Genomic DNA, 26,638 nt, shown 5'->3' on the forward strand with positions numbered 1-26,638 from the left:
CTGTTAGTTTATAAGTCCATGATTCAGTAGTCTAAACCGTTAGTATAAGGGGTCTCCCCGTGGATAGCCCTTGCATTAAACATCCTCCAGATTAAAAGATCTCAGCCATGTAATGTTTAGCTTTTTCCTGGTTGAGTGTGAACTACCGTTTTCTATTCACAACCGTCTATTTCTTGGCCACCTACTGAAGGGTAGGGTCTTCTCCGATCTACGAGATTTTATCATATGAGCCATCCACAGAGAGACCAATCAAATCAACGGTTGCATCGACAGAACCTCAGGCCCAGATTATAACTGAAAGCAAGAACAGTAGTCTGTGAACGTGCGAACCGAGTATTTTATCGTACCTCTAGCTTCGGTGCATCCTAGACAGTGGGGCCCACCGTGATGTATGTGTCTTATATACACACCATCCATCCGTTTCGCCAGAACATTTTAGGGTAGATATATGAGCTCAAAAATGCAGAAGATCCAAATCTCGGTACGCAATCCGCTGCGTGAATGTTTCAACAGCAGTCACTGAATCCCCCACTATTTCCTCTCGTATGGCCTACTTGAGTTTTAGATTTGCCTAATTTTTTGTCTCATGTCCTGTAATTGTCTCACAAAACAGATGGACAGGGTGAATTTATCTCAAACATCACGGTAGGCCCCACATAGCATTCCAACGCAGGAACTTCCTGCAAAAAGCTTGCACAGGAAACCCGCTTCCAGTCGGTGGTGGAAAAGCTCTATGGGCCCCACCATAATGTACGTGTTTTATCCACGAAGTCCATCCATTTTTCTTCCCCGTGGATTCGAGGAATCTCTGTGAGGAGTGGAGAGAAGAGAAGATCGGTGGATTCAGAGTAATTATCCTCTTGAGGAAGATATTGATCAATCTCATCACGTCCATCCCTGCGTCAACATCTTACCAACTTCAAGACATCGATCGGATGGTGATGAGATCCGCCTACAACGAACCTCACTATATGTAGAGCACTCCTTTGCATGAATATGGAAGTCTGTTAATCCATTCATTTCCTAGAGTGGTCCAATAGTGAGTAAATCAACCTGATTTCTAGGCCAGGGTATCCCCACACGGCTGATGATAGACGGCCAGAATGCCCCACACGTGTGCCACATGTGGAGTTGTGTACAGGGGCTAGAAATCTTCCCCCGGCTCCCGAGAGAAAATAATATAAGCGACACGCATCTTTGTACAGTATGCATGCAGATTTCCAATTCTGACAAGTAGGGTCCATTATTCTGCAATCCTGACCACTGTTCTTCTGTATTCCACCAAGGGTGGGCCATACTTCTAAAATCTCCAAGACTGGAAGATCCTATCTACCAATAAAAGTACTATTTTTTCAGCTGAATGTGAATGACTGATGTATTTCTCTTCTTAACCATCTGTTTTAGGCCACAAATCAAAATTACGACTGTTCCATAGGAGGAGCTTCTGAGGCATGGTCCATCAATGCAGAGAAGCAACAGATCAGTGGTCTAGATTACAGGATCATGGGCCCCACTTGTCAGAATTAAAAACACACATATGCAGTACAAAGACATGGGTTGAATATCTTATAGTTCTCTTCTGGGATCCTCCAAATTGAAACTTCTGAACTGCCGCGATATGTTTTTTGAAACTTCCAAGAAGCTGTTTATGTAATCCTTACCAAGCACAAGCTGAGAAATTTGAAAATCCCATTACATATCTTCGAATTGCGGGACGAGCAGCTGCCTCTTCAACACCTCGTTCTCCTTCCTCAGTTTCATTATCTTCTGCTTCAATGTCTCCACATGACGGTTCGAAGTCGATTCCCGCTGCTGGTCCGCCTGTTTCATTTTGCAAATCATCACTGCAGCAAACCAAAATAGTAATCAGGAAGCAGCTGAAAATCAAGATGGACTTGTTGGGTGCGTCTGGACACAGTTGTATTTGGTTGCAATTACTAGTCTAATCACATGAAAATGACCAAATTGCAATTTCCTACCCACCTTTCATATTGAAAGACAATCTGTCGTGTTTGGATGCACTGCTGAATTGAATTACAATTATTACTAACAAAGTGTAACTGTTGCATTTTTTGCTTCCTTGTATTCATATTGAGTCTGTGTTCCAAATTGAAATTGTATTACTTCCGAGTTGGTGTAGCAACTGGACTTGAATATTACCTCATTACAAATCTCTTCATTGAACTGATTTTTGCAATTCAGTTCACTTCTGCATCCAAACATGCCATTGCTATACAGATTCTCTCATGAAACTATATTCATACAACCATTGGATCTGTTTAGCTGAGAAATGATCTCCTGAAGCCAAATCAAAATTCGACAGCTCAACTTGTAAAAGAGGAATTATAGGGTCCTCATCAGCGAACATATACAGGTGGGGCGTATGATTTGGTGATCCAATCTGTTGGTCTGTTTGACCCAAATGGAGGCGGCCAAGAACTCTCCAAGAAATGGAAGAACTTAAACCTTTGATATTTGGCTCCTTTTCCCATTGAATGTGGTCTGTTGTTGTGTTCTCTCTTGACTGTCTTCATAGGTCACTGTATCAAAGTGTTGGGATCTTCTTTGAGGGTAACCTCCATCCATCAAGAGACAAAGCGGTTTGGATCAACAAAACATGGGTCCCACATGTACAAAGTCCAGAACATTAGAAAACAATACGTTTGCTAATGATCAAAGCTCTACTGACTGTAAAATCAGAACATACGTTGTGAGGATTCCTGCCCAAATATTCTAAACAAACAAAACTAAGATATGGGCTACCTTATTCTCACATGACACATCAAATCCTAAGAGATGATTTTAGCATTAAAGTGGCCTAAATGCCTTAGGTATAGGCATTTGCGTGCTTTTATCAATAGCTTTTACCTGAAAAGTGGGGTAAATGCCATAAGAATGGGCATTTAGGCACCTTTACTTAAAAGAGTTTTAATTGAAAGCAGACAAAATGCCTTAGGGATTGGCATTCAGGTCCTTTTAACTAGTGTCTTAACTTCGAAAGTGGGCCAAATGACAAGCATAAGCATTTAGATGCCTTTAACTAGAGTTTTAAATTGAAAGTATAAATGCCCAAGGTTAGGCATTTACGTGCCTTAAATTAGAGTTCTAACATTAAAATTGAGCTAAATGCCTCAAGATTGGCATTTAGGAGCATTTACATAGAGGTTGAACTTGAAAAGTGGGCAAAATCCCTTGGATGGGCATTACAATGTGACAAGGACATCCGTGCCCATCCGTTCGAGTGTACGCAAGGAGGAGGCGAGCATTGGTGTCCTTATGGTTGGATGACCTGTACATGGGGTTCGCTAGGCCTGGATCTTCATGAGCATCTTCATGAGGAGCATCGGGCCGTTGATCTTCATCGTTATATCATTTTGACTGTTGGATCACAATCGGGACCATCATCACCGTCGGATCATGATCGTGACCACTTGCGGGGCCTGATGGATGATACATAGGCCATTCAATGGTGTAGGGTTGATCTTAGGATTTCTTTTATAGTTTGATTTATGTTTTGGAACATTTATGAGAGATGGATTATGTTTTTTTCTTAGAATAGGGGTGATTTAGTAGAAGTACACTACACAGGGTTGTTTTTATAATTTTCAAAACCTGCTGCGATTATAAAAGAAAGGAGGGGGGGGGGACATTATCTTCTTCATAAACTCTACTGTTTTCTCTCTTTCAATCTGCATGCGATGTAAAGACAAGTTCCAAGCGATTTGGAACAAAGATCGACGCGAAGCCCTTCTTCAATTACGAGAGTGCGAAGCTTCCAACTATTGTTCGTAGCTTATCTTCTCCATCCAATGTATTCTTTTAGGGCGTGTTTGGATGGGCATCATGCGTTGGAGTAGGTGGTATTAGGGTGGATAGATTTCTTGAATCCAACAGCGTTCGTATTTAGGTATGTTTGGGCGGCGCAGGAGTGAAGAAGGATGGGATTGGAGGGTGGACTTGGATGGATTTTGTGCTGGATTTGGGATTTCCTTGCTGGATTTCTTGTGGGATTGGGTGTAGTTCGCTGCTACATGCGAAATCTCGCGGAGATGCGCACCTATTTCCTGGATGATGATATAAAACTCATGTGGAGCCCACTGTGTATATGTATGTAAATCCACTCCGTCTATCAGGTGCAAACCCGTATTTAAACCATAAATACCAAATATAGATCCGAACAAAGATTCCTAGTGGTCACACCAATGGGAACGATTCTGGTGTATCATATAGGATATGTTGCATATGTTGCAATCCCATACCCGTCCAAACACGACAGGGGCTGGATAGGGCAAATCCATCCCGCCCATCCAAACATCCTAGCAGGTGACTCGCTGGATATAGCAATCCCATGGGATCGCAAGCAATCCACTGACGCAGCCATTAATTTCTCGAAAAGGGTGCAATCCACCCTAATACAATCCAATCCCATGGGATTTGCCCATCCAAACACGCCCTTAAGCTTTTCATCTTCTCTATTCCAAACCTCCAAAACCCTTCTAGAAACCTTCCCCATTCTTCTACTTAACCTTCTCCATCTAAACCCCATCTTTGAGAACCCAGACCCTAGCCCCCAAGCCCCACACGTGTGACCGTACAACCACATACGTGTGAAGCCCTAGCTTGGTTCGTGCGGTTTTGATGCAAGACCGATGCATGAACTAAGTAACATGTGAGATCAGATAACCGAATTAAGATATTTAACAAAAAAACACAAATGTCGCTATATTCATCACAAATATCATGAAATCAAAAGAAAATCATGCGTAATCCTAACCTAAGCTACGAATATCATAACATAAGATCATTAAATAAAACGAAATTAGGATCTAATGGATGTAGGGACATCCAATTAACATAGAGCATAGTCTATTTTAAAATAGGAAACCTAATACATCCTAGGGTGAAAATTAAGGTTTGGGTAATTTGGGGAAAGTTAGGGATTTTAGGTTTAAGGTTAAGGTTTCGAGGATGGAGGAATGGGAAAGTTGGGTTTTGGAGAAAACGAAGATTTGGAATGGGAGAATTAAGAAACTGAAGAGAATAAATCGATGGGGAAGAAAAGAGAAGATGATGTGGGGATAGATGTAGACCTCGCACCTCTGTTGATGAAGATTAGCCTCGCACCAATCTTCCTTCCAAATTGCATGGAAGTATCTTCAAATTGCATGAAGATGGAAAAGAAAGCAATAGTTTTTCTCTTCTTTTTTTATCACGAAATTCCATGGGAGAGAGTTCACACGCCCCCCTCTTTTTATAGATCCAAGAAATTTCAAAATTACAATAATCCCCATGTCTTGTGAACTTTAACGAAAATAGCCCTAGTCTAAATAAAATCAACCAAAACACTCATAATGTGTCCAAAATCCAAATATAAAATAAGCAAAAGATAAATCCTAAAATATGATAAAATCTAAAACTGATGTGGACAACCAACGATCAATGGCCCGATCATGTAATCCATGCGATCCAATGGTCCGATCGTCGCGTCCCTCCGATCCAACGGTCTGGATCACTCCATAAAGCAACTCATGTGCATCTTCCTAGTATGAGATCTTCCAGATGCTCGCACATGCACATGGGGTCTTCAGCACGATCACAGGTACTCGCCTAGCCACAAGGAAAGTGGTGCGGCCTGCCTCCTCCTCTGATACGTACGTAAGGGTGTACGTGACGTGATGTCCTCATCAAGTTTCTCTCTTCCCCCTTTGCTTCCACTTTTCTATCACACCAAAACCCCTTTACCCCTTACCGTAAACCCTAATCCTAACCCTAGATTCATTAATTTCCTATTTTCCCCAAATCCCCCAAACCCTAAATTCCTAATTAACCTAAAATCTCTAACATCCCACCACCCAAGAACCTAATTCCCTTCAATTAATACCTAAAGCCCTTAGCCAATTAAGCCGATTAAACCCAAATTTCGCCATTTCCCAAAATTCCCTAAACCCTAGGTAGTATTAGGTTTTCCTCTTTAAAATAAACTTGTTCCTATGCTATTTGGATGTTCTTACATCCATTAGATCCTAGCTTTAAGTATTTAATGATCATGCAAGGCGTTGTTTGTTAATTTTGGCCTAAATTATTCGTAGTTTCTTATTGGAATCTTGAGATGTTTGATGATTTTGGCATGTTTTGTGATTTCGATTAATTAATTTAATTTTCTGAATGATGTCACCTCAATATTTAACCCCATGCATTGTCGTGCATCACTGTGCCTTCACTTGGAGTTTTAAATTGAGAAGTAAGTTGAATGCCTCAAGGATATGCATTTAGATGCCTTAGTGTTTTAAAATGAATAGGGGGATAAATGCCTTAAGGATATGGATTTAGGTGCCTTTTCATGGAGTTTGAATTTGAATGGTGGGCTAAATCCCTTAAAGAGTTCTAAATTGAGAAATTGGTTGAATGCCTTAAGGATATACATTTAGAAACCTTGAAGTGTTTTAAAATGAAAGGGAGTTAAACCCCATCCCTGCATTTTATAAAATTAACCCAAGTAGTTCGAGTGTAGTCATCAATGAATGAAACATAGTACTTGTAGCCAAAATTAGAAGCAACAAGGGAATGAGTCCATACATAAGAGTGAAAAGGGGTGAAAGGAGAGTCACATTTGTCATTAGAACAACAAAGATAAGAGGAGCACAAATGTTTAGCGAGTTGACGAGTTTCATATTAATCATTTGCATGACTAGATGTAAACAAAAAAGGAAGCAATAACTTTAGCTACCAATTGGAATATGTCCTAGGCAACGATGCCAATACATAATTTGATTGGTAATTCGGCTTTAGCTTGACTAGATGTCTAGAGGGTAGGTCCAAAACTATCCATTGTTGAAAGAGGTAGAAGTGGCCTTGCTCACGAGTCACGACCACTCCTAATCCTCTATACAATCCTCGAGTCTTGAAAAGCAATGTGAGAAAGGTTTCACACTACAGTTGAGAGACTGAGTAAGACAATCCACAGATAATAAATTAGATGACAAGTAGGGGACATGAAGAACCATAGATAAATGTAGAGATGGAGAGACGTGAATGGTTCCCACACTCGCCACACTGGTGTGGGAACCATCAGCTGGTTTGACATGATTGGCATATGGGGATAATGATGACTAAGAGGGGAACTAGGAGTTTGTACTGGTCACATGATTTGAGGCTCCATAATCAATGATCTGGGATGTACTAGAGGAAGAAGTGGACACTAATTATGTAGATGTTGAGATACCCGACATGGAAGGGATATCCTAATGAGAAGAAGAGGCCCCTTCAAGCAAAGCTAGACAACGATGAAAATCTGCAAACTCTCCAGTTAGAGAACTATGAGTGCCACATAAAGATGTCAGGATGGAAGATGCATTACAACTTGGATGTAAATGGGTCTTCACTATCAAACATAAATTAGATGGAGAGGTTGAGCGCTACAAGGTTCATTTTGTGGCCAGAGGTTTTACTTAGACTCGGGGGATGGACTTCCACAAGACTTTTGCTCCTGCTGCGAAACTTAATTCTGTGCGCATGTTACTCTCCCTGGCTGCTAATTTATCATGGCCTCTCCATCAACTTGATGTCAAGAACGCATTTCTCCATGGGGACCTACATGAATAAGTGAATGTTACACCTCCTCCGGGTTTCCTACTAGTTGTAGGGAGTAATAATGTTTGTAAGCTTTGCAAAGCCATTTATGATCTCAAGCAAACCTTGCGAGCCTGTTCGAACACTTTCGATGTACATTAGTGAAGTATGAATATTATTAAAAAATAAAATTAAATTAAAAAGTATGAACATTCACAAAGTTGTAGTGACCATATATTATTCAAATGTGTTGTCGGTCTCTTTATTGTTATTGTAAATGTAGATGACATCATTGTCACCAGTGAAGATTAGTGAAGCTATCAAGTCATTAAGGGGGTTTCTCATTATAGAACTTGATATTAAAGATCTTGGGTCTCTTCAATATTTATTGGGGATTGAAGTTGCAAGATCTCAATGTGGTATTGTCATTTCTCATATATATATATATATATATATATATATATATAAATTCCCTTAATCTTCTCCATGACTGTAGTCTTCTCGGTGTTAAGCCTGTAGACACTCTTACTGAACAAAATCATGAACTCCAACTTGATAGTAATTAATTCTTTGGCTGATGTTAGTTTATATTAGCGTCTTGTCAGCAAATTCATCTATTTGACTATTACTCATCCTGACATTGCATATGTAGTTAATGTATTCAGTCAAGTCATGCATGCTTGCCACAAGAATTGCTTGGATACCCTTTACCTTATTTTGAATTATCTCAAAGGTGCATATGGACCAGGAATTCTTTATTCTCCACATGATCACTATTTTGATGTCTATACTACTGCAGACTGCGTTGGCTTTAGATTGTCATCTACTTCTAGATATTGCACTTTGGTTGGTGGGAATCTAGTGACATGAAAGAGTAAAAAGCAATCTGTTGTGGCCCACTCTAGTGCTAAAGCCAAGTATTGAGCAATCCCTCATGGTGTATGGAAGCTACTAGGTTGAAGACCTTTTTAACCGAATTAGGAATGCCAATTTCTTCTCCTATGATGCCACACAATGATAATCTTATAGCTATTCATATCTTCACCCAGTTTATTATCAGCATACCCAAACATATCGAAGTTGAATGTAAAGTGGCTTCTAAGGATGCTTGCATCATGTCATATTAAAAGTCGAATGATCAACTCGTCGATTTTTTTAACAAAGGGCACTAGTTGACACCATGTTCTTTGCCTGCACTCCAAGCTGGGCATGATTGATTTCCATGCTCTGGCTTAAGGGAGAGTTTAGGGAATGTGAATTTATGTGTAAATGTGTGTGCATGTCAATTCCATTGTTGTATACCTACAAAACACTAAATGTATGTTCACATGTTAATATATACATGTGTTAGTCAAGAGGGACTAACACAAGTATTACATTTCCCTAAAAAGTCATGTTCATTTTCCTTCTCTCTCTTCGTACTCTTCTTCTTCACTCTCACTCTCACTCTCGCTCTCCATCTCTCACTCTTCTTTCTATTGTTTCTACTTTTTGCCCCCTTTTCAAGTTCTAAATCAAGATAAGGGCACCTAAATACCCATCCATGAGGAATTTAGCCCACTTCTCAAGTTAAAAACCAAGGGCACCTAAAAGTCCATCCTTGGGTCATTTATCACATTTTTCAAGTTAAAAATGCAGATGAGGACATCTAAATGCCCATTCTTGAGGCATTTTACTCATTTTCAAGTTCAAAATCCAAGGGCATCAAAAAGCCCATCATTGAGGCATTTTTTCCCCCTTTTTTCAAGTTAAGCACATAAATGCCCATCCTTGAGGGATTTTGAGTGCTTTTCAAGTTAAAAATCCACTTAAGAGCACCAGAATGCCAATCATTAAGGCATTTTGCACACTTTTCAAAATTTTAGGTAAGGACACCTAAATGCACATAAATGAGGCATTTGCCCACTTTTTACGTTAAAATCAAGATACATGCACTTGAATGGCCATCCATGATGCATTGTGCTCCCTTTTCAAGATAAAGATCCAAGTAAAGGCACCTAAATGTCCATCATTGAGGCATTTTGCCCCCTTCTCAATGTATAAATTCAAGTTAAGGCTCCTAGATGCTCATCCTTAAAGAACTTTGCCTAGTTTTTAAGTAAAATATCACGATTAAGGAATTGGAATGCATTTGAATTTTTCAATATATTCGCAGGAGTATATGTGATATCCCAATTCAGCTTTAATGTCCCAACTTAGTGTACATATGTGATATTTAATAGAGTGATTGTAATAAGTCCATTACAATATCTACTTTTGCAAAAAAATGAAGAAATTTTGAGTCTCGAATAGAGCACAAATGTAAGGATCACAAACAAGCAACTTGCCAACATTTTTTAGCCGTCCATTTAGATGGCCAACCTTTGGACGGTTTGGGTCATTATTTTGGTGTGATTTTAGTGATGTACCCAATAATTGGATTGTTTTGGAGCATCATCAACGTGCCACATGTATGACGAACATGTGCATAAAGACACTTTTGTTTACTTGTGCGACTCTCCAAGGGAGCTCAAAAAAGCATTTCACCCCATTTACTTCCAAATCCTCTCTTGTAGAGAGGATTTCATTTACATGCTCATTTACTTCTATTTCATTTCATTTACATGCCTTTACTCCCATCCAAACATACCTCAAATGCCATTTACCTCCATTTACTCATAATTCCTCTCATTTACCTCTATTTACTTTTATGCAAATGGCCCTTAATAAGAAAGGGCAATGTTTAAGTATAAATGTAAAGAAAGATAAGTGAAATTCAATACTATTACTTATATTATTTTACTAAAAGCATTGAAATAATTAACTATTTTTTAAATAGAAAAATGTAATAAATCATTGAAAACATTAATTGATTTTAATGTTGTAGTGAAAAATAACTTGTAACATGAGCTACATAGTGACGCAGGACAACTAACCACTTGCTCTAAAAGCTCAAACTGATAGAGCGTAATGAATCAATCCCTTTATCTCATAGCCCAGGCCCCACATCCCATGGGTTAGCTCCTCAGTCGAACCCCCCTCCTGGGCCCCACATCACATGGGTTCCGCCTCACACGAGCCACCCACCTCACATGGGTGGGGCTAGCCTCACACGAGCCGCCCACCCCGAGTGTGCCCCTATATCCCATAGGCCAACCCACTCGAGCCTGGTGTGAAAATGGCCCTACATTACGTAGTGCGTAGTCTATAGAAATTATCATGAAGCGTAGGCTACATGTGACTTGAGCTATTTTCATGAGCCATGTAGCTTTAAGGCTAAGCTCCGCTATGTACGCTACATAACGTAGCTATTTAAAACACTGGTAAATGCTCCTAAATGCCTATTTTGATGGCATTCATACCACTTTTCCGCTTAATACTGTACTTAAAGGCACCTAAATGCCCATCTTAGAGGTGTTTAACCAACTTTTTAAGTTAATAATGATGTGGAAGGCACCTGAATGCCTATCCTTAAGGCATTTAGCCCACTTTCAAGTTAAATCTCTTGGGAGAGTGTCTAGGCCTAAATCTAAATCTAATAAGCTCCATAAGCACGTGGTCTTCTGTCATCTTAGATAAACTGATAAGAATTAAGAAGCAAATCCAGGTATATATTGTCCTCGATGAGCTAATTTGATACCTCAAGTTAATCGGTATACATATAATATATAATCAAATAATAAATTACTCATCCTTGCGTAATTTATAGTAATCAATGTATTAAAACAATGTAAATCAAGAAAGTGATATATGCACGCATCCCATATCTGAAGATAAGATATGTTAAATACATCTAAAATTTTATGGGTAGGCTTTCAATCAGACCTGGGCCTAGATTGGATCCAGGTAGGTTCAATTTAGGTTGTTCAAAATCAGAACCATTTAAAATTTGCATTTAGGGTGCATCAGGTCAGGTTGGTTTAAGAGACCCTAGACCCAACCCATTTAGTAACGGGGGAACTTTGGATCCAGATCGAAATGGCGTCCAAATTCATAACCAGAACTGTTTATTGTCGGGTAGGGTGCAGAAACCCATCAGGTCCACCCGACGCATTTGCACCCCTAGAATTTTTAGAACATTTTTAATGGCCATGGCCACTGATTTTGTATGTGTTCTTGTTAATACTTACATTCTTTTTCTGCAATTTGGAGCTTCTTGATCAATTCACGTTTCTCTTCTTGTTCAACCAGGAGACAATCCTTCAAATCTTGTATCTCATGATGATCTGTCACAAAGGATGCACAACCTTATCTGCAGTTCTAATTTAACAAAAAGCCAAATCTACTACGCATCGAGTACCATTTAGTAAATGGTATGCTACAACTCACAAGAATGGCAAATATGCCATTTTGGAACAATCAAATGATAGGCCACAGCATGGATGCGCCAATGGTCAAACATTGCACTATTGGCTGCTTTGAATCATATGATTGGTAGACTTTTCTTATGGATGGCTGTTTTGTACCATTTGATTGGTACACTTTTTTTAATGGATTGCCGCTCTAAACTTTTCCCAACTGTGCAAATATGGTTGATGGATCAGATAGCGAAGAACTTCTAATCAGTACAAATTTGGCTATAGCTCATTAAGCGGTGGTCTACTAATTGGAAGTTCCATTTCCAAGTGCACCAACCAATGCTAGTGGGGTTGCTGCAGTTTGATAAACGGTAGTCAATGCACACTGGAACCTAAACTTTTATCAAAGCTTTAAAAAATCAAGACCTCACACTTTAACTCTACATCAACATTAACTTTTTCCAAGCTGTTGGTTAGGATATCTATTTGGCTCTTGCATGCAGACGAGTCCTGCCGGAGTTGGTTTATTGTAACTTCATTTGCTTGTTTTTGAAGTAGACAACATCTGGCAGGCACACCACACAAAGTCATGTGCTAGAACCTAAGAAAGAATTCAGAGAGACGAATTTCTAGATAAATAAGAAAATCACCTTATTTTCTCCTCTAGCTCTGCAGTCTTGAATGCGTGATTGTGTTTAAGCATTTCCATCGCTTTCTTATATTCCTGTTTAGAGGAATCATTTTCCCCATGATCATGGTCTTTATCTTCTTTCATTGGCTTATTAAATCAGGGCCCTGCGTGACTTACATCTTCCTTGTGGAGATGTTCGTCGTTGACCTTTTTCAGCTCTTCTTCCAAATTTCGGCACTTTGCACGACGCTCTAACTGTCTAACACAAATAATGGTCAATGTAACAAGTAGATTGTCTCGGATGAGTTGTGAGTGCACCTAAAATGAGGAAGCAAGCACATGCCCACCACCCAAAATGAAAATGGGATGGCAATGCATCCTATTTTTTATTGTTGCATTCTCATTCTGAGGTACATTTTGCAGGAAGGGAGTGTTCCACGCATCCTGTGATTCCTATTTTGACGGATGAACCAAGCAGCTCTGATTCCTCAAAATGTAAATGGGCAAAAGTGTGTTCAGCTGTCTGTGTTCTAGGAATATCCAAACAGCCTCCTATGGGCATGACTACAAGATTGTTTCCCTAAGGGACAGAGAAGTTGAAATTTTCAAGAACATTATTATCCTCAACAGGATTGCCTCTGTTTTTTCAAAAAGTATGACAGGAAGCATACCTGATTAGCAAGTTTAGTTAAAGACTCGGTGTACATCTTTGTTAGACGTTCATTATCTGCACACAAGTACTTTCTCAAATCAATTTCAGGCCACAATATTGGTAGGGTAGCTAGTCTAGATATCACCAAAAGACAGACCAGTTTGCCTTCTTCTTTGTCAGCAAAGTGCTTTTGGGAGGGGACAATGCTCGAGGAAAACTGGAAATTCGATCTTGTGGAAATTCTAAGTTTTGGGGGGGATCTTTTCATCCCCCCAATCAAAAAGGGACTAATATCTGCAAATGAGATCATGTTGCTTCCAAACAATATCTCATGATATAAGCAACTTTAAATTTCAAAAACTATCTCACAAAAACAAATTTTCAGAGGATCTGAATAAGAACTTGGTTGAAAATTTAAGCTTCAAGTCTCATGTTCCTTAGATGAGCTGGTAGTGTAGTGTGCGTGATTGATCCAAGGTTCAATTCCTTCTAGTGTTTCCTTTCAAAAAAAGAAGAAGAAGAAGAAACTTCAAACCACTAATGAGATGGCAATTCAGTCCTCTGTTAAGATGGTACTCCTGTATTATAGAGCTGTACATAGGATGTAAGGCAGTTCGTGGGGTGTCAAGGAGTGGAAGCAAGCCCAGTTCCAAAACAAATTAGGCAGCACGGAAGAGAACATATTGAATAAGAGAAAATACAGTGCGAAGATTCTATGGTTGCAACTATATCGTAAGACATATCTCGACATGTTGAGCTAAATCAGACTACTCCAAAACCTGTCCTCAGATTGCTGCACGTAATTTCAAGAGCTTCACGCCTTCTAATTTCAACATCATAGCTTGACTTCAGCAATTGAAGCTCTGCAATCCCACCTTTGTATTCCTAATAGGCACAGATGAGTGCAGCAAGAAGAATATTATGGAATGCTTTGACTGGATAAAAAACGAAATGTGTATTACTGTAACCCCCATGCCGCTCTACACAGAGGACACCCACGCAGTTTATTAGGTGGGCCACACCATGTGGATGATCTGTTCCGAAAATCAGGCCAGTTCACTCACAGGCCGGGCCACATTTCCATGCTGAATCCTGACAGACAGAAATGTTGTCAAACAATCCACAGTTTTCATACAAATGTAGACTGCCTGATAAGTCCATCAGCCTGATTTCTGACCTCAGGGGTCATGAAATAGTGCGCCCCACGGCCCCCACCTGATGCACGGATCAGATGTCGCAGACACTTGCCAATCTCCCACATGATGAATCCAAACATCATGAAGCAATTACAATGAAATAATTTCAACATCTTAGTGGAAATGCACAAATGGATGGTAAAAAGAGAGCATTAACAATAGTCAATGTCTAACGGGAAAAACTACCACCATTCGGGCCACTTGGGCCGTCCAATCCGTTCAATTCTTGCACCGGAGACATCCACAAAGCGCCCACTAGATGACATGTCCCATTCATTCGACCGCTACCTTACACACCCAATTTTTGTGCAGGGCCCGAAATAACTATCCCATCCTCTAGGTACATGTTAGCACAAGTTGTGCCAAGCACCCTGTTTTCTTTCTAGCCATCGATTTGTTTCATATATTGGCCTACCACCTGATGGAAAGCCGGTATCTTGAACACATGTCCTTGAATGTGGATGAGCAGGGCTCTGCATGATGATGGTGGTGGTGGTGGTGGTGGTGGCGGCGGCGGTGGTGATGCTGCTATTGCGGATGATGATGATAGGGGTGACAGTGGTGGAGGGACCCAGTTTTAGGGAGCCTGTGCAACAAAAAGCTGTGTGTGGAATACCATGATGTTTGTGTGAAATCCACTCCATCCATCATTTGTGCCAGCTCATGTTAGGATGTGATCCAGAGAATTGGGTAGACCCAAAACTCACTGTGCCACACCATGGGAAACAATCAGATGGGGATGCCCACCGTTGAAACCTTCTTGGGGTCCACCATGATTTATTTTTATTTTTTTTGGAAAAGTCACTGATTATATTAAAAGAAAAAAGGAAAACAGAAGATTGGCGGGGGCCCGCCATGATGTTTACATGCCATCCAACTCGTTCATAAGCTTAGTCCCACCGGGACAAGAGGACAACACGAATATCAGCCTGATCCAAAACTTCAGTGGCCCCAGCAAGGTCTCAATGGCGGTCGCCCCCAGTTGAGCTTCCCATCTGCCCATTTAGGCATCTGAGTCCCAACATGAGCTGGCACAACCGACGGACGGAGTCGATTTCACACAAGCATCACGGTGGGCCCACAGAGCTTTCTTGTGTGAAATACCGTCCGCTGTGATGGTGATGATTATGGTCGTGAATCGGTGATGGTGGCAGCGATGACAACGACGATGATGATCAAATACAAGCAAGTAGGTTTTTGTGATTTCCTCCAAATACAAAACCCTAATTCTTCGACTGATAGTTGTTTCGTTTTCTTTCTTTCTGGGAAGGAATAGATATCAGAATACGGAGGATATTTGAATATATCCGAAAAAAGGCGACCGCAAGCAGATGAATGAATCAGAACCGTCAGATCGATGGGAATGGGAGTACCTGGTAGATGTGGTCGAAGTTCCGGAGTAGGGATTCCATTTCTTCGTCGCTGGTTGCCGCCATTTTCAGTTTCTCTGGAAAGCTTGGTTTTTTGTCTTTTTGAAACGGGCATACTTTATCCTCGTGGACTCGGATTCGGTAGTGACCCCTGCTGTGGACCCCATAATGATGTATTCTTTTTATCCATGCCGTCCATCCATTTTTTCAGCTCATTTAAGAACTCTATCCCAAAAATTATCCGGATCTCAATCTCAAGTGGACCACACCACAGGAAACAGTGGTGATTGAATATCTGCCATTAAAAACTTCTTAAGGCCACAAAAGTTTTGGTTTATGCTGATATTTTTATTTTTATTTTTCCACTTCATCCCGGTCTTTGTGACCTAATCAACATCCTTTTCAAATCCAGCCGTTAATCTGGCATCGATGTTCATACCAGCAGCTGTCGCCACTCGCCAGCCATTGGATGGAGTCCGACAACATGTCCTCACGAGCGGCGGTCGGCACACATGAAGGTAAGTTAAGCTCCTAGAGATGAAAGACCCATATCCAAGGCGGCCCGGATGATGGACGACCCACATACAAGGTAGGCCCATGCAATCGAAAGACCACATCGAAAGTGGGCCTCACAAGGTGGATGGTCTACATTGAAGGTAGGCATCACACGATAGACAGTTTACATTGAAGACAGGCCTAGGTGGGTCCAATATAATAACTGGTCCACATTAAAGGTTAGCATGATGCGGTAAATAGTGGTGGAAATTTAGGGTGGTCCAACCCGACAGATTCGAATGATAGGTGGCTTATCTTTAAGTAATACTATCTAAACTCAGTCCTAAGTTACTTGAAATAATGTGCTTATGCATTAAGTATTTTATCTTAGTTTCTGCTTATACAACACATGTGGGTAGAGTTGCACGCGAACCAGGGCTTGGCCGGCTTGCTCCATTTAACTTGGAAAAGCTTGATTCGCGTCAGCTTGAAATTGAATTCGAACTGAGTCAAGCTGATTTTTGGAGCTCAAAAAAATTTTGAGCCAAGTTTGAACATGCTTGGGCCTGACTCAACTTGACCCAGATTAAATCAACTCAGTGACTCAGTTATTTTGATATAAATGTTGCTCCAACGACTCTATGATGAAATGATTCAAAGAAGTGTTGGCAAGGAAGTAATGGATACCTGTTTGATTGTGATGTTGCTCTCTAAGTGTTCGATGAAATAACCATAAAAATATTGTTACCATTTTGCATTCTTTGAAAAATTGAAGATGCGTTGTATGCGGTCGAGGAAATGCTGCACAGGCTTGAACTCGCCTCGAATTGGCCTGAGCTGATGATTGGACTGAGCCGAGCTGGTCGGACAGGCTCAAAACCGAGCTGAGACAAGTTCGAGCTAGGTTAGCTACTGGCCGAGCCGAACCAGTGCCAAGCCCAACTCGGTTCAACTCGTGTACAGCTCTGCATGTGGGAACTTAAAAGATAGCTTTACCGAGCGTTTGCCTTAAGTCGGTTCAACCCGTGTACAGCTCTGCACGTGGGAACTTTAAAAGATGGCTTTGTGGTTTATGCAGCGTTTACCTTCGCATGTGCACGTTAACACGCGGTACACTTAAAAGATCTAATGCTGACAATCACGGCACATGTGTGAGTGCTCACACATTTGGCACGTGCGACCGTTTTAGCCAAGGCATATTGCTGATTGTCAAATTAGTCGACAGTTCAAGAGCCAATGCACTTCAATCCCAGCCCTCTTTCGATTGATCAAACTGCATTATTGACACTGATCATGATCATGATCATATGGACAGTTAAAATTCCAAAGTGCATTGTAGACACTGACTGTGATCCTTACCGTTAATCTGGTGACCATCATATGGACAGATAAAAATTCAATGCGCATCCAGAATGGAAACGCCAGTTTGGATGGTCACGGAGGCCATGTATGCAAGCAGTACCATAGTTGGATAACCAGCCACTGTTCTATAAGAACAAGCACGTGCGCCAATTTAGAGCAACCAATGCCATTCACCATGGGTGGGACAGATGGAAATTCATATCAACTATCCATTCCCTGATGACAATGCCATAAGCCATTTGCTAGTTGCAACGGCCCTGTTAACACATTGTACTGCCACATGAAACCATGGAACGGTCATATACTCCTATCCCAATATGGACCACACTACCCGTCCACCCCATTATATTCGGATTTCCTCTGCTTTAGAGAGGATGACAGAACATCCAAACGCATCAAATCAACACTGCCCATTTGGGTGGGCCACTCACGATTTCGACAGAAGCACATCAGAAAGTGCTGCAAACCCAGCAGCCCCACAAATTAAAAAAATGGAGAAGTCCACAGCAGTCATCTTCCAAAGCCATTAGAAATAAGTTGAAATGACTACCATTCACCAAACATAAACATCAGATTACAGCATTTACCAGAGGAGGTGCCTAAGAAATAGATGTCCTTAACCATGTCAGATCTAACCTAGTGATGGAACATCCAATCCGTCCATCCATGGTCCGTCCATTCACACGTGACCCTTACAGTCTTTTTAAGTGCCATATGAGACCAAATATATAAGTAGTTTCTCATTTCTCAGATCCATTGTTACAAGTATTATATGCCTGAGGAAAGAAGGCCCTTAAAATGGGATTTTGAGCTCTCCTCCCCTCCATCCATTCCCATCCTCTCTAAGAGAAGGACAACTGCAATTCGCAACGGGCATGGGATCCATCACGACGTTTCGTGTCCATTGGCAGCACCTCCCTCTATGGCGAGGGGTTCTGGGTCAGCATCCATGGCATCCAGCTGCAAAACAGTAACAAGCCAAGAAGCATGAAAATAGAATAGAAGCATTCCCAAGTAGAATCTAAATCCTGATAATTCTACTTGTTGAGTGATCCTAACTCTTCACTTGGTGGCCATATCAGATGGACAGTTTAAAGGAAAAGGTCAATGGTCCAGAGCCGATGAGAAGCAGATAGTTAAGACCAACCAGATACATGTGAATGTCAGGCTATTATCCATTGATAAGTGGCTGATGATTTCAACATTCTATTATGCCGCATATATAATAGATGAAGCCCAGGAACACTAAAAATACAATGTACAACCATCAAGATTGCTGATGATTTCAGGCTAATCCATTGATAAATGGCCGATGATTTCAACATTCCAGATTGCCACATATATGCCGCATCTATAATGGATGAAGCACAAGAACACTAAAAATACAATGGACAACCATCAAGAGAGAGGGAGGGAGGGAGGGAGAGAGAGAGACCCCACGAGAGATCTCTTTACCTCATCATTCAGGTTGGCCAGAGGAATTGGGGATGTACCCGATCCGCCCTTCCCAAGGTCTCTCAGTATTCCCTGCATAGCTCTCGGTCTCAGAAGATGCACAAAGGAAACCATTTTTTTTTTCTTTTTTCTAAGAAGTGGAAACTGTGAAAAAGGATGACAAGGCATCATCCAACATAGACAGGAACAAAAGCTCCCCTTGAAGGAACAACGGAAAGCGATTGCTGTCATGTTTTGCAAGATCACATTCGCAGAAAATTAAGAAAATACCAAAAGAAGCTTCCAAGAATACTAACCTTGTTTGCCCACTTAAGCCCACAGGCATTGCAAAGGGTCCTCGGACCATCAGGCCCACGGCGCATCATTGGAGTAGACTTGTTACTAATGCCGCAGTGATGACATCTGAACAAAACCATATATCAAATGAAAACATTAACAACCATTCAACAGTGACAGTAATGCTGCATGCATTTTAAATTAAAGCATCCAAGCAAAAGTCAGATTGCAAATGACAAGGCAACATGAGAGAACCCAAGAGCTAACAAAATGATCATGTGCAACTTGTAATTGCAAAAGAGATAAGGTCTGATGTTATTATAGATTTAAGTATAGAGAAAATATAAATACGATCTCTTTATCTTGATAAATAATCCAGATTCACAATTGAAGTCCTGAGAATTGCAAACGTATTACTTTGGTATGGAGCATGGATTCAGTAGTGCATGTGGGCCCATGATGCGGTCAACCAGATAATGGACATGATGGGGGACCCACTATGGATGGGGACCACACCAAAGATCTCCTGGATCTGAAGATGCTGAAATTAAGATATTTGGCCCATTCCCCATTAAAGGTGGAATGTTGCTGTATTTCTTTATTCACTGTCTATATGTTGTTTGCCAAATATATCAACAGGTTAATATCTTGCAATAAATCAGGCTTTTGCATATCCGTCTATATCCAAGAAGGGACCCACAATATCAACAAATAGGATCACTGAATCATGGGTCCCACATGTTTGGAATACCATGCCTAGGAGAGAACTAGCTGGTCAGGGCAAGAAAATGGCCAAAGGCCATCTGCAGAGGAAAAAATTGAGGTTTACGACAGTCATTTGTATTTACAGAATGAGAAAAGCACCAGAACAACAAAATACAGTGAGCAGTCAACTCCAAATGAACTGAAAATAATAGTGATGGCTAAAGAACCAGTCCAATGCATTCATGACCAGAATAAGAAAAGGGTTGCAGCTGCACCATCTCACCCAGACACGGTAGACTCTGCCACGATACTTCCACACAACTGTACAGTTAGAGATGACCCAGAAAACATGTTTTTACAAAATAGTTGAGCATTATTTTAGAAAACGTATATATTTCAAAAAAATAATAATTATAAAATTTGAAAGATCAAAAAAAATTATTTTAGAAAAAGGTATGAGATAAAAATATATATATTCTAGATAACTGACAATACATCTAGGACCACATAACTAGTGTCATTGAAAGGGGGCTTGATTGATACCCTGGAAGAGTATGATGCTTGATACACAGGCACTCAGAAATTGAACACGATACATTAACACAAATTAAACTGGCTTAGTTGAGGAACCCACTGTCACCAAGTCACAGTCCCAAAATTGAGATTGGTCAAACAATCCTAACCTCTGATCCGAGGACACTAGTTGAAATTGGACCATAGGATATTTTTTCATTTCAATCAAATAACTCAGCACAAAACCAATAGAGGATCAAACAAGCAGAACTTTTCTGTTCATTATACATCTAAACTGGGCCATAATTTGGACAGTTCAATGACCTGTATGCCATGTACACAATTTCTAAGTAATCTAGGTGCCTGCGTACCCTCCATTGCACACTGCCAGTATCAAAGTTTTTAGTCTTTAGAAAAACAAAGGGGCAAAAGTCAAAAAAAAAAAAGGATCCCCAAATACCCAGCCCTGTTTAGACGCAAAACAGGGCATTTGTTTCTTGAAAGAAAATTTTGAAGTCTTGCATTGTTGTTAAATATTTAGTACAAATGGAAGACATGATCTGGCAGAAAACTGAAATGGCAGCAGAATAATATTACTTATCCAATCTTTCTATTAAGAGGGAGGCTCAAAATACTCTAGAACACAAAATCTAACACATCATGCGTAAGCATTCATCTTAGACCATAAAACAATGTAACAAACCAAACTAAAAGAAAATTGCTGCCGAGACATAGCATAAGACAAATCCAGTTGAAGCAATTTAAATTACTAACATAGTGGTCTACCGAAAGATCAATCAAGAGCATATTTCAAGCTCCTTTAACCCAACCTAGTCAATTGATCAACCTCACAAGTTGAAAATTCAGTGGGGAAACCTATATTTGCACTAATAAAGCAACACAATGTAAAAAGTGGTACAGGCTAATAAAAGCACATGGAAAACATGAGTTAGGAGCTTACTCAGTCGCTCTTGGGGGGGATGCCTTTCTCGATAAAATCCAATTCTCATACTCTTCAGGTGTCTTTGACGAGGTGAACTGACCCTTGTATCGTTTCATCCTACAAAAGCCAAGGTTGATGAGTAATTTTGAGCAAAACATTTAGAAGTGAAAGAGAAAATAAAGTTATTAGAAACAAAATATGGAAAATAGAATGAATAGGAAAATCGAAGGTAACAGTAAGCCAACGCACCTCATTGCAACCTGTTTGCGGACATTGTAGCGGACTTTCCTTTCATAATTTCGCTCTTTTCGCTTCTCACGGAACCTCATCAATGAAGCAACTCTCTCGGGCATATTCCCTTGAGCGTCAATTAGCACCTGGTTGAACGATTGGTAAGAATGGATATTGATGACACTAAAACAACTAATTGAGACCAGTAACTTAATTGATAAGAAAGCACAAGAAGTCAGAGATGATACCCTATTATTATGATGTGGTATGGAAGCCACAGAAGAAGCTACTTCACGCCCACCCAATAATAAGAGCACTGCTTGAACCTGTGGAATATATTCAAAACAGGATGACATTCATCTTCTTGAATGACTCTATGGCAGCAAAGTGCAAAAAAAGATCCAACGAGAATGAATCCAAAAAACCATTTCAAATCTATTTGACAAGAAAAGAAACGAGAAGAGTAATGAAAGTGAAAACAACAAAGCAATAGATCTGATTTTTAGTTAGTGATGCTTATCCATTTCATTAATAGATATTCTTGCCAAATATCTCCAACTTTTTCCTAATAAAAAATTGTCATCGTTTAACGGAGAAATGGAAAAAAAAACAAAACAAAGAACATATCTACACATGACAGCCCACAAACAGACCAATGGCATATTACAACACCCAGAGTTGAGCAAATAATAGAAACAAAGTTCGCATTAAAAAGGGAACCTTTCAAAATGCAAATGGAATAAAAGCTCATAGTCACAGACACAACAGATACGTTGCACGCTACCACAAAACCCATAAATCAACATTTTTTTTTCTTCAATAAAAGAAATATTAGTTGCTAGAGAAAATTTACAGCTACCATTCTATCCAAAGGGCAGATATTGCCAAATTCAGCTAGATGATCTTCTCATCCTTCTAAGCTAAAAGTCCATCAGCTAACTCATTGCCTTCATATAATACACGACTAAACTCAATTTTACAATCATTCTATACCCTTTCCGCATTAATTATACAAAGCCTTGCATGAGGAAAAGATTTAGCAGTTTAGGATCTCCTAATCTTTTAAACCTCTCCTTGGTGGACTCCACAGGCTTCAAAATTCAATCGAACTATTCCCAAGAGCTTCTGGTACATTTCCTCTTTCACATACTTGGAGGGAGGATTATTGCAACCATTTAAATGCAGATTTCCAGAACCCTAAGTCTTGGCCCTTAGCATCATCCTCTGTGGTCAAGAGAAAGGAATCCAGCCCATAATCATTGTGCAATGGCCTAAGTAATTGCTATATGATGCATATTTAAAAATCATGGCATCATGTGCTTTCTTTGAAGGGTTAAACAAAGAATTATATTAAGAAGCATCTCAAAAGAATCCTATGATATTCATGACATTTCATGACCAATGAGTCTAATTTGGTGCACAGTGTCATGAAATTTGGTGCAACCAAACTGACCCTTAAGAAAGGTTAAAATTAGATAAATTTATAATCAACAATGATTGGAACTGGAACGAAACCCTCACTAATCCATCAACCACCTTAGTTCTTCCCTTCAAGAGACAGTGAGCTCCTCTCATTTCCCTAATTCCCCCTTCCCCTTTGGACAAACATCAACCGGGGATGAAGCCCGTTTAATCGAATTGGATAATTGTGTAGTGCAAATAGCTGAATAAGTTCATTGTGGCCCACCAGACGCTCACCTCTGCCTCATTGGAGTCACTTTGCTCAGTCATTCTCAAAGAATGACGAGTTGGATAAGCTGGCTCTTTAATCAGGACTTCTGAATGGGCCTGATCTTCAATCAGATATGATTGGATGATCCTCGGTTCTCGTGTTTTTAGACAGTGCCAATCCGCAGTTTTTTTTAAAATAGGTATTACATTGCTCATCTTCAACCATTTAGGACTAAAAGAAGTCCCATTTAATGTGAAGAATGAAATGGAATAGGGACAGATTGGAATGGCTTTTAGGTTCAGAAAAGGAGTAGAAAATCAGTTTCTTAGATGACCGGTTCAAAGTTAAGAAAAAGTTACGGCACAGTTCATTGGATGTTTATGGATTTACAAAGGGATAAGGAGGGCACTGAAATAGGTTCTTTTGCAGTAATTAAGGCTGGTTTATGGGGCCTAAAAAAGGTCAGAAATAAGGACTGCTGCAGGTCTATTTGGGTGGTCTGAAGGCATTAGGCCTCAAGATTAGGCTAATGCTGGCTGGGTGTAGGAGCAGGTTTTATAGTGCATGAGAGACTGATGGGTTATGTAGACTGGTATTATGGTAGACTGGGGTCATTGATTGGCAGAAAAGTTGGAATTGTTTTGGGTTATTTAGGACTGCCCACTGGTAGAGAAGCGGATGATTAGGCTATAAGAGGCTATGGCTAAAGAAATTGAGCTGGTACATAGCTGGGTGACACTCACATCAACTTGCAGACAAGACCACCATGAGCAAAATAGGAAAACAGCAAAAAGAGAAAATGACACTGCGAAGGGAAAAACTCAGATACAGAACCCCAGGGTCAAAGAACAACTGAGCTGCCCAATGATCACCATTCTTCTCCAGCCTCGCAAGAAAGAAATCAACTTTCGGTGTGCCCCAAAATTCCTCTATCATCATATCCCAAATCCATGATCGAAGCTGCAAATTTTCTTTAAATCATTTGAAGAGGCTTTGCTGTTGAAAATCTTCCCATTTCTTTCTTTCCAAACTGCCCACATTATAGCATGTGGATATGGAAAACAAACACGGACTACGCAAAAAAAAAAAAAAAAAGGAAAATTGCAAACTCCAGTCTGTGGATTCAAAACCTACACCATAACAATCACTAAAAATCATGTAATTTAACTAGCATTTTCAGGGAAAAGGATTTGAACATATGGTTCAAACCGTTCCCCGTAAGATTCAATTTGAAGCATAAGGTCCAAATCCTTTTCCCATACAAGAGATTTAAAACATGGCATGAAGGGCTAATTCTACACGCAGGTCTGGCAATCCTACTTATAATATCTAGACAACGACACAATATTTTCCTAGTGGCTCAACTGCCCAAAATTCAGAAAATAATGTACATTCAATTACGAACAAAGAACAAGAACAAGCAGTTACAACAGAGAGAGAGAGAGAGTGATCATGGCATGCCCTAAGATAGGAACAAAATTCAACATATAGTGTGAGGCTGCAAAAAGAAACTGTTTCAAAAACCAATTAAAATGATGCAAAAAATCCATTGCAAATTCAATTCTCACCGATGACAGGCACACAAATTCCATTGCAAGATAATCATCAAATTCCATAACAAACAAGGCAAAAGAACAACCAATTGCACTAGTGAGAGTCTGAGAGATAATGATCACAGCATGCTGTTAAAACAAAAAACAAAAAAAAAGGAACGGAATTCAACATGTACTGCAACCCCACAAAACAAGACTGCTTAAACTCCCAATCAAAGAGTAACTACACGATCCACCACCAAAATCATGATTTGGGAGGACATCCAAACAAGCCCTAGGATCTTAGTCGAAAATCAAGAAAAATCTTAAATAAACCTTTCCAACCCCCAAATTTTGAGTATGTAACTACATGCACTTGCAAAGATCATCAGAAATTGAAAATTAAAAAATAAAAAAGACAGAATCCGACTATCGGTAGAAAAAAAGGAGAAGAAAAGGGTGGAAAGAAGAAGACACCTTTTCGGGGGCGACGGAGTCGAAAACGTAGACCTCGCCCTGGAACGAGAGCGTGAGCTGATTGGCGGTCTGGCTCCTGGTCACGACCCCGATGCGGTTGTTCTGCTGGAGATCCACATCCAATCTCCCGGACCCACCACCACCACCTCCGGCGGCTGGATCTTCCTGGACCACGGCAACCGGCTCCTGCACGTAATGCACCTGGATCGGCTGCGCGGCGACGACCTGGATCAGCTGCGGCTGCTGCTGATCGACATGTCCACCATGCTGGTGGTCGTCCATCTGGCCTGGAAGGCTCATCGCAGCCGCAGCGGCGAGCATGTGGACGTGATCTTGCGTCTGGTACGGACCGGAGTGATGCTGCTGGTGGCCGTGGACGGCCTGGACCTTGACATCAGGGTTAGCGTTGTTGTTGTCGGCCATCTCGTATCAGATGGTGATCGAGAGATAGATCGGACGGCTAGAAATAGATCTGAGGGTGAAAAGAGAAGAGGATGAAGCGAGGCAGCAGATCTTGGGGGTTTTTAGATCCGACGGCTGAGATCGGTGGAGAAAACGGCAGATCGGATAGATCTGGGGTTTTGATCCATGAAGGCTGAAGGATGGGGAAGGAGATGAAGATCTGGAGAGGAAAGGAAGAAAACCCTAGATTTTATTAGATCTAGGGTTTGGAGATTGAAATCTACGGTCAGGATTTGGGGAGGGGTTGTTTCGGGAGAAGCGAATGGATAGGATTCTTTTTTAGCGCTATTGCAGAGAGAGAGAAAAGAGAGAGGGCTTTTTGGGCTTTTGCTGCAAAGAAAAAGTGGTAGGAACTATATAATACGCAGCGCATGCCATCCGATAGTTTACCCAGTTTTCCGATTTTAACTATTGGGACAACAATTTTGTAATCTGAACCATTGATCTGTTTTTATCTACTATGGATTGGATATGAGAAAAATAATAATAATAAATAAACTCAAATAGACACCAATAAATCAAATTTCTTATTAACCGTCCATTTGCTGAAAACGTATAAAATTTCTAATTTTTTATATATTATATTCTTTATGCATGGTTCATTCACGTTGGTTTGCAGCATATGAACGGTCTAGGTTACCGAATCATGGACCTCACTTTTCTGAATAAGAAACCCGCGTATGCTGTGCAAATACTCGAGCCTCCGTAAAGCAGATGAAGAGGTAGAGAGGGAAGAGGAAAGATGGAAGCCCAAGAACTAAATGCCCCTGGATGGTTCGTTATTTACAAAAATACCATGCCATGTATGAAAATCGCAAAT

At 40.4% G+C, this 26,638-nt stretch overlaps 2 protein-coding genes across 4 annotated transcripts; both read right to left on the reverse strand.

The window, feature by feature from the left end:
- Positions 1 to 1,594: 1,594 nt before the first annotated feature.
- Positions 1,595 to 15,849, reverse strand: LOC131217263 (protein At-4/1). 2 transcript variants are annotated; one of them, XM_058212143.1, is made up of 8 exons: positions 15,699 to 15,846; positions 13,909 to 14,014; positions 13,149 to 13,204; positions 12,655 to 12,732; positions 12,497 to 12,570; positions 12,278 to 12,411; positions 11,679 to 11,774; positions 1,595 to 1,844 (listed from the first exon to the last, which is right to left on the reverse strand). In XM_058212143.1, exons 1-8 carry the CDS (start codon positions 15,759 to 15,761, stop codon positions 1,693 to 1,695), a joined length of 759 nt encoding a protein of 252 aa, XP_058068126.1. In that variant the 5' UTR covers positions 15,762 to 15,846; the 3' UTR covers positions 1,595 to 1,692. The 2 variants fall into 2 exon arrangements, with proteins under 2 accessions (XP_058068126.1, XP_058068127.1); XM_058212144.1 differs by lacking the exon at positions 13,909 to 14,014 and having other exon boundaries at positions 15,699 to 15,849.
- A 2,216-nt stretch (positions 15,850 to 18,065) lies between these two features.
- LOC131217262 (GATA transcription factor 28-like) lies at positions 18,066 to 26,128 on the reverse strand. 2 transcript variants are annotated; one of them, XM_058212141.1, is made up of 7 exons: positions 25,357 to 26,125; positions 21,924 to 22,001; positions 21,694 to 21,821; positions 21,463 to 21,561; positions 19,304 to 19,409; positions 19,008 to 19,079; positions 18,066 to 18,512 (listed from the first exon to the last, which is right to left on the reverse strand). In XM_058212141.1, exons 1-7 carry the CDS (start codon positions 25,777 to 25,779, stop codon positions 18,438 to 18,440), a joined length of 981 nt encoding a protein of 326 aa, XP_058068124.1. In that variant the 5' UTR covers positions 25,780 to 26,125; the 3' UTR covers positions 18,066 to 18,437. The 2 variants fall into 2 exon arrangements, with proteins under 2 accessions (XP_058068124.1, XP_058068125.1); XM_058212142.1 differs by lacking the exon at positions 19,008 to 19,079 and having other exon boundaries at positions 25,357 to 26,128.
- Between the last annotated feature and the right edge of the window lie 510 nt (positions 26,129 to 26,638).

This window comes from Magnolia sinica, chromosome 10 (genome assembly GCF_029962835.1).
Source record: "Magnolia sinica isolate HGM2019 chromosome 10, MsV1, whole genome shotgun sequence".
In the NCBI taxonomy this organism is placed as follows: domain Eukaryota; kingdom Viridiplantae; phylum Streptophyta; class Magnoliopsida; order Magnoliales; family Magnoliaceae; genus Magnolia; species Magnolia sinica.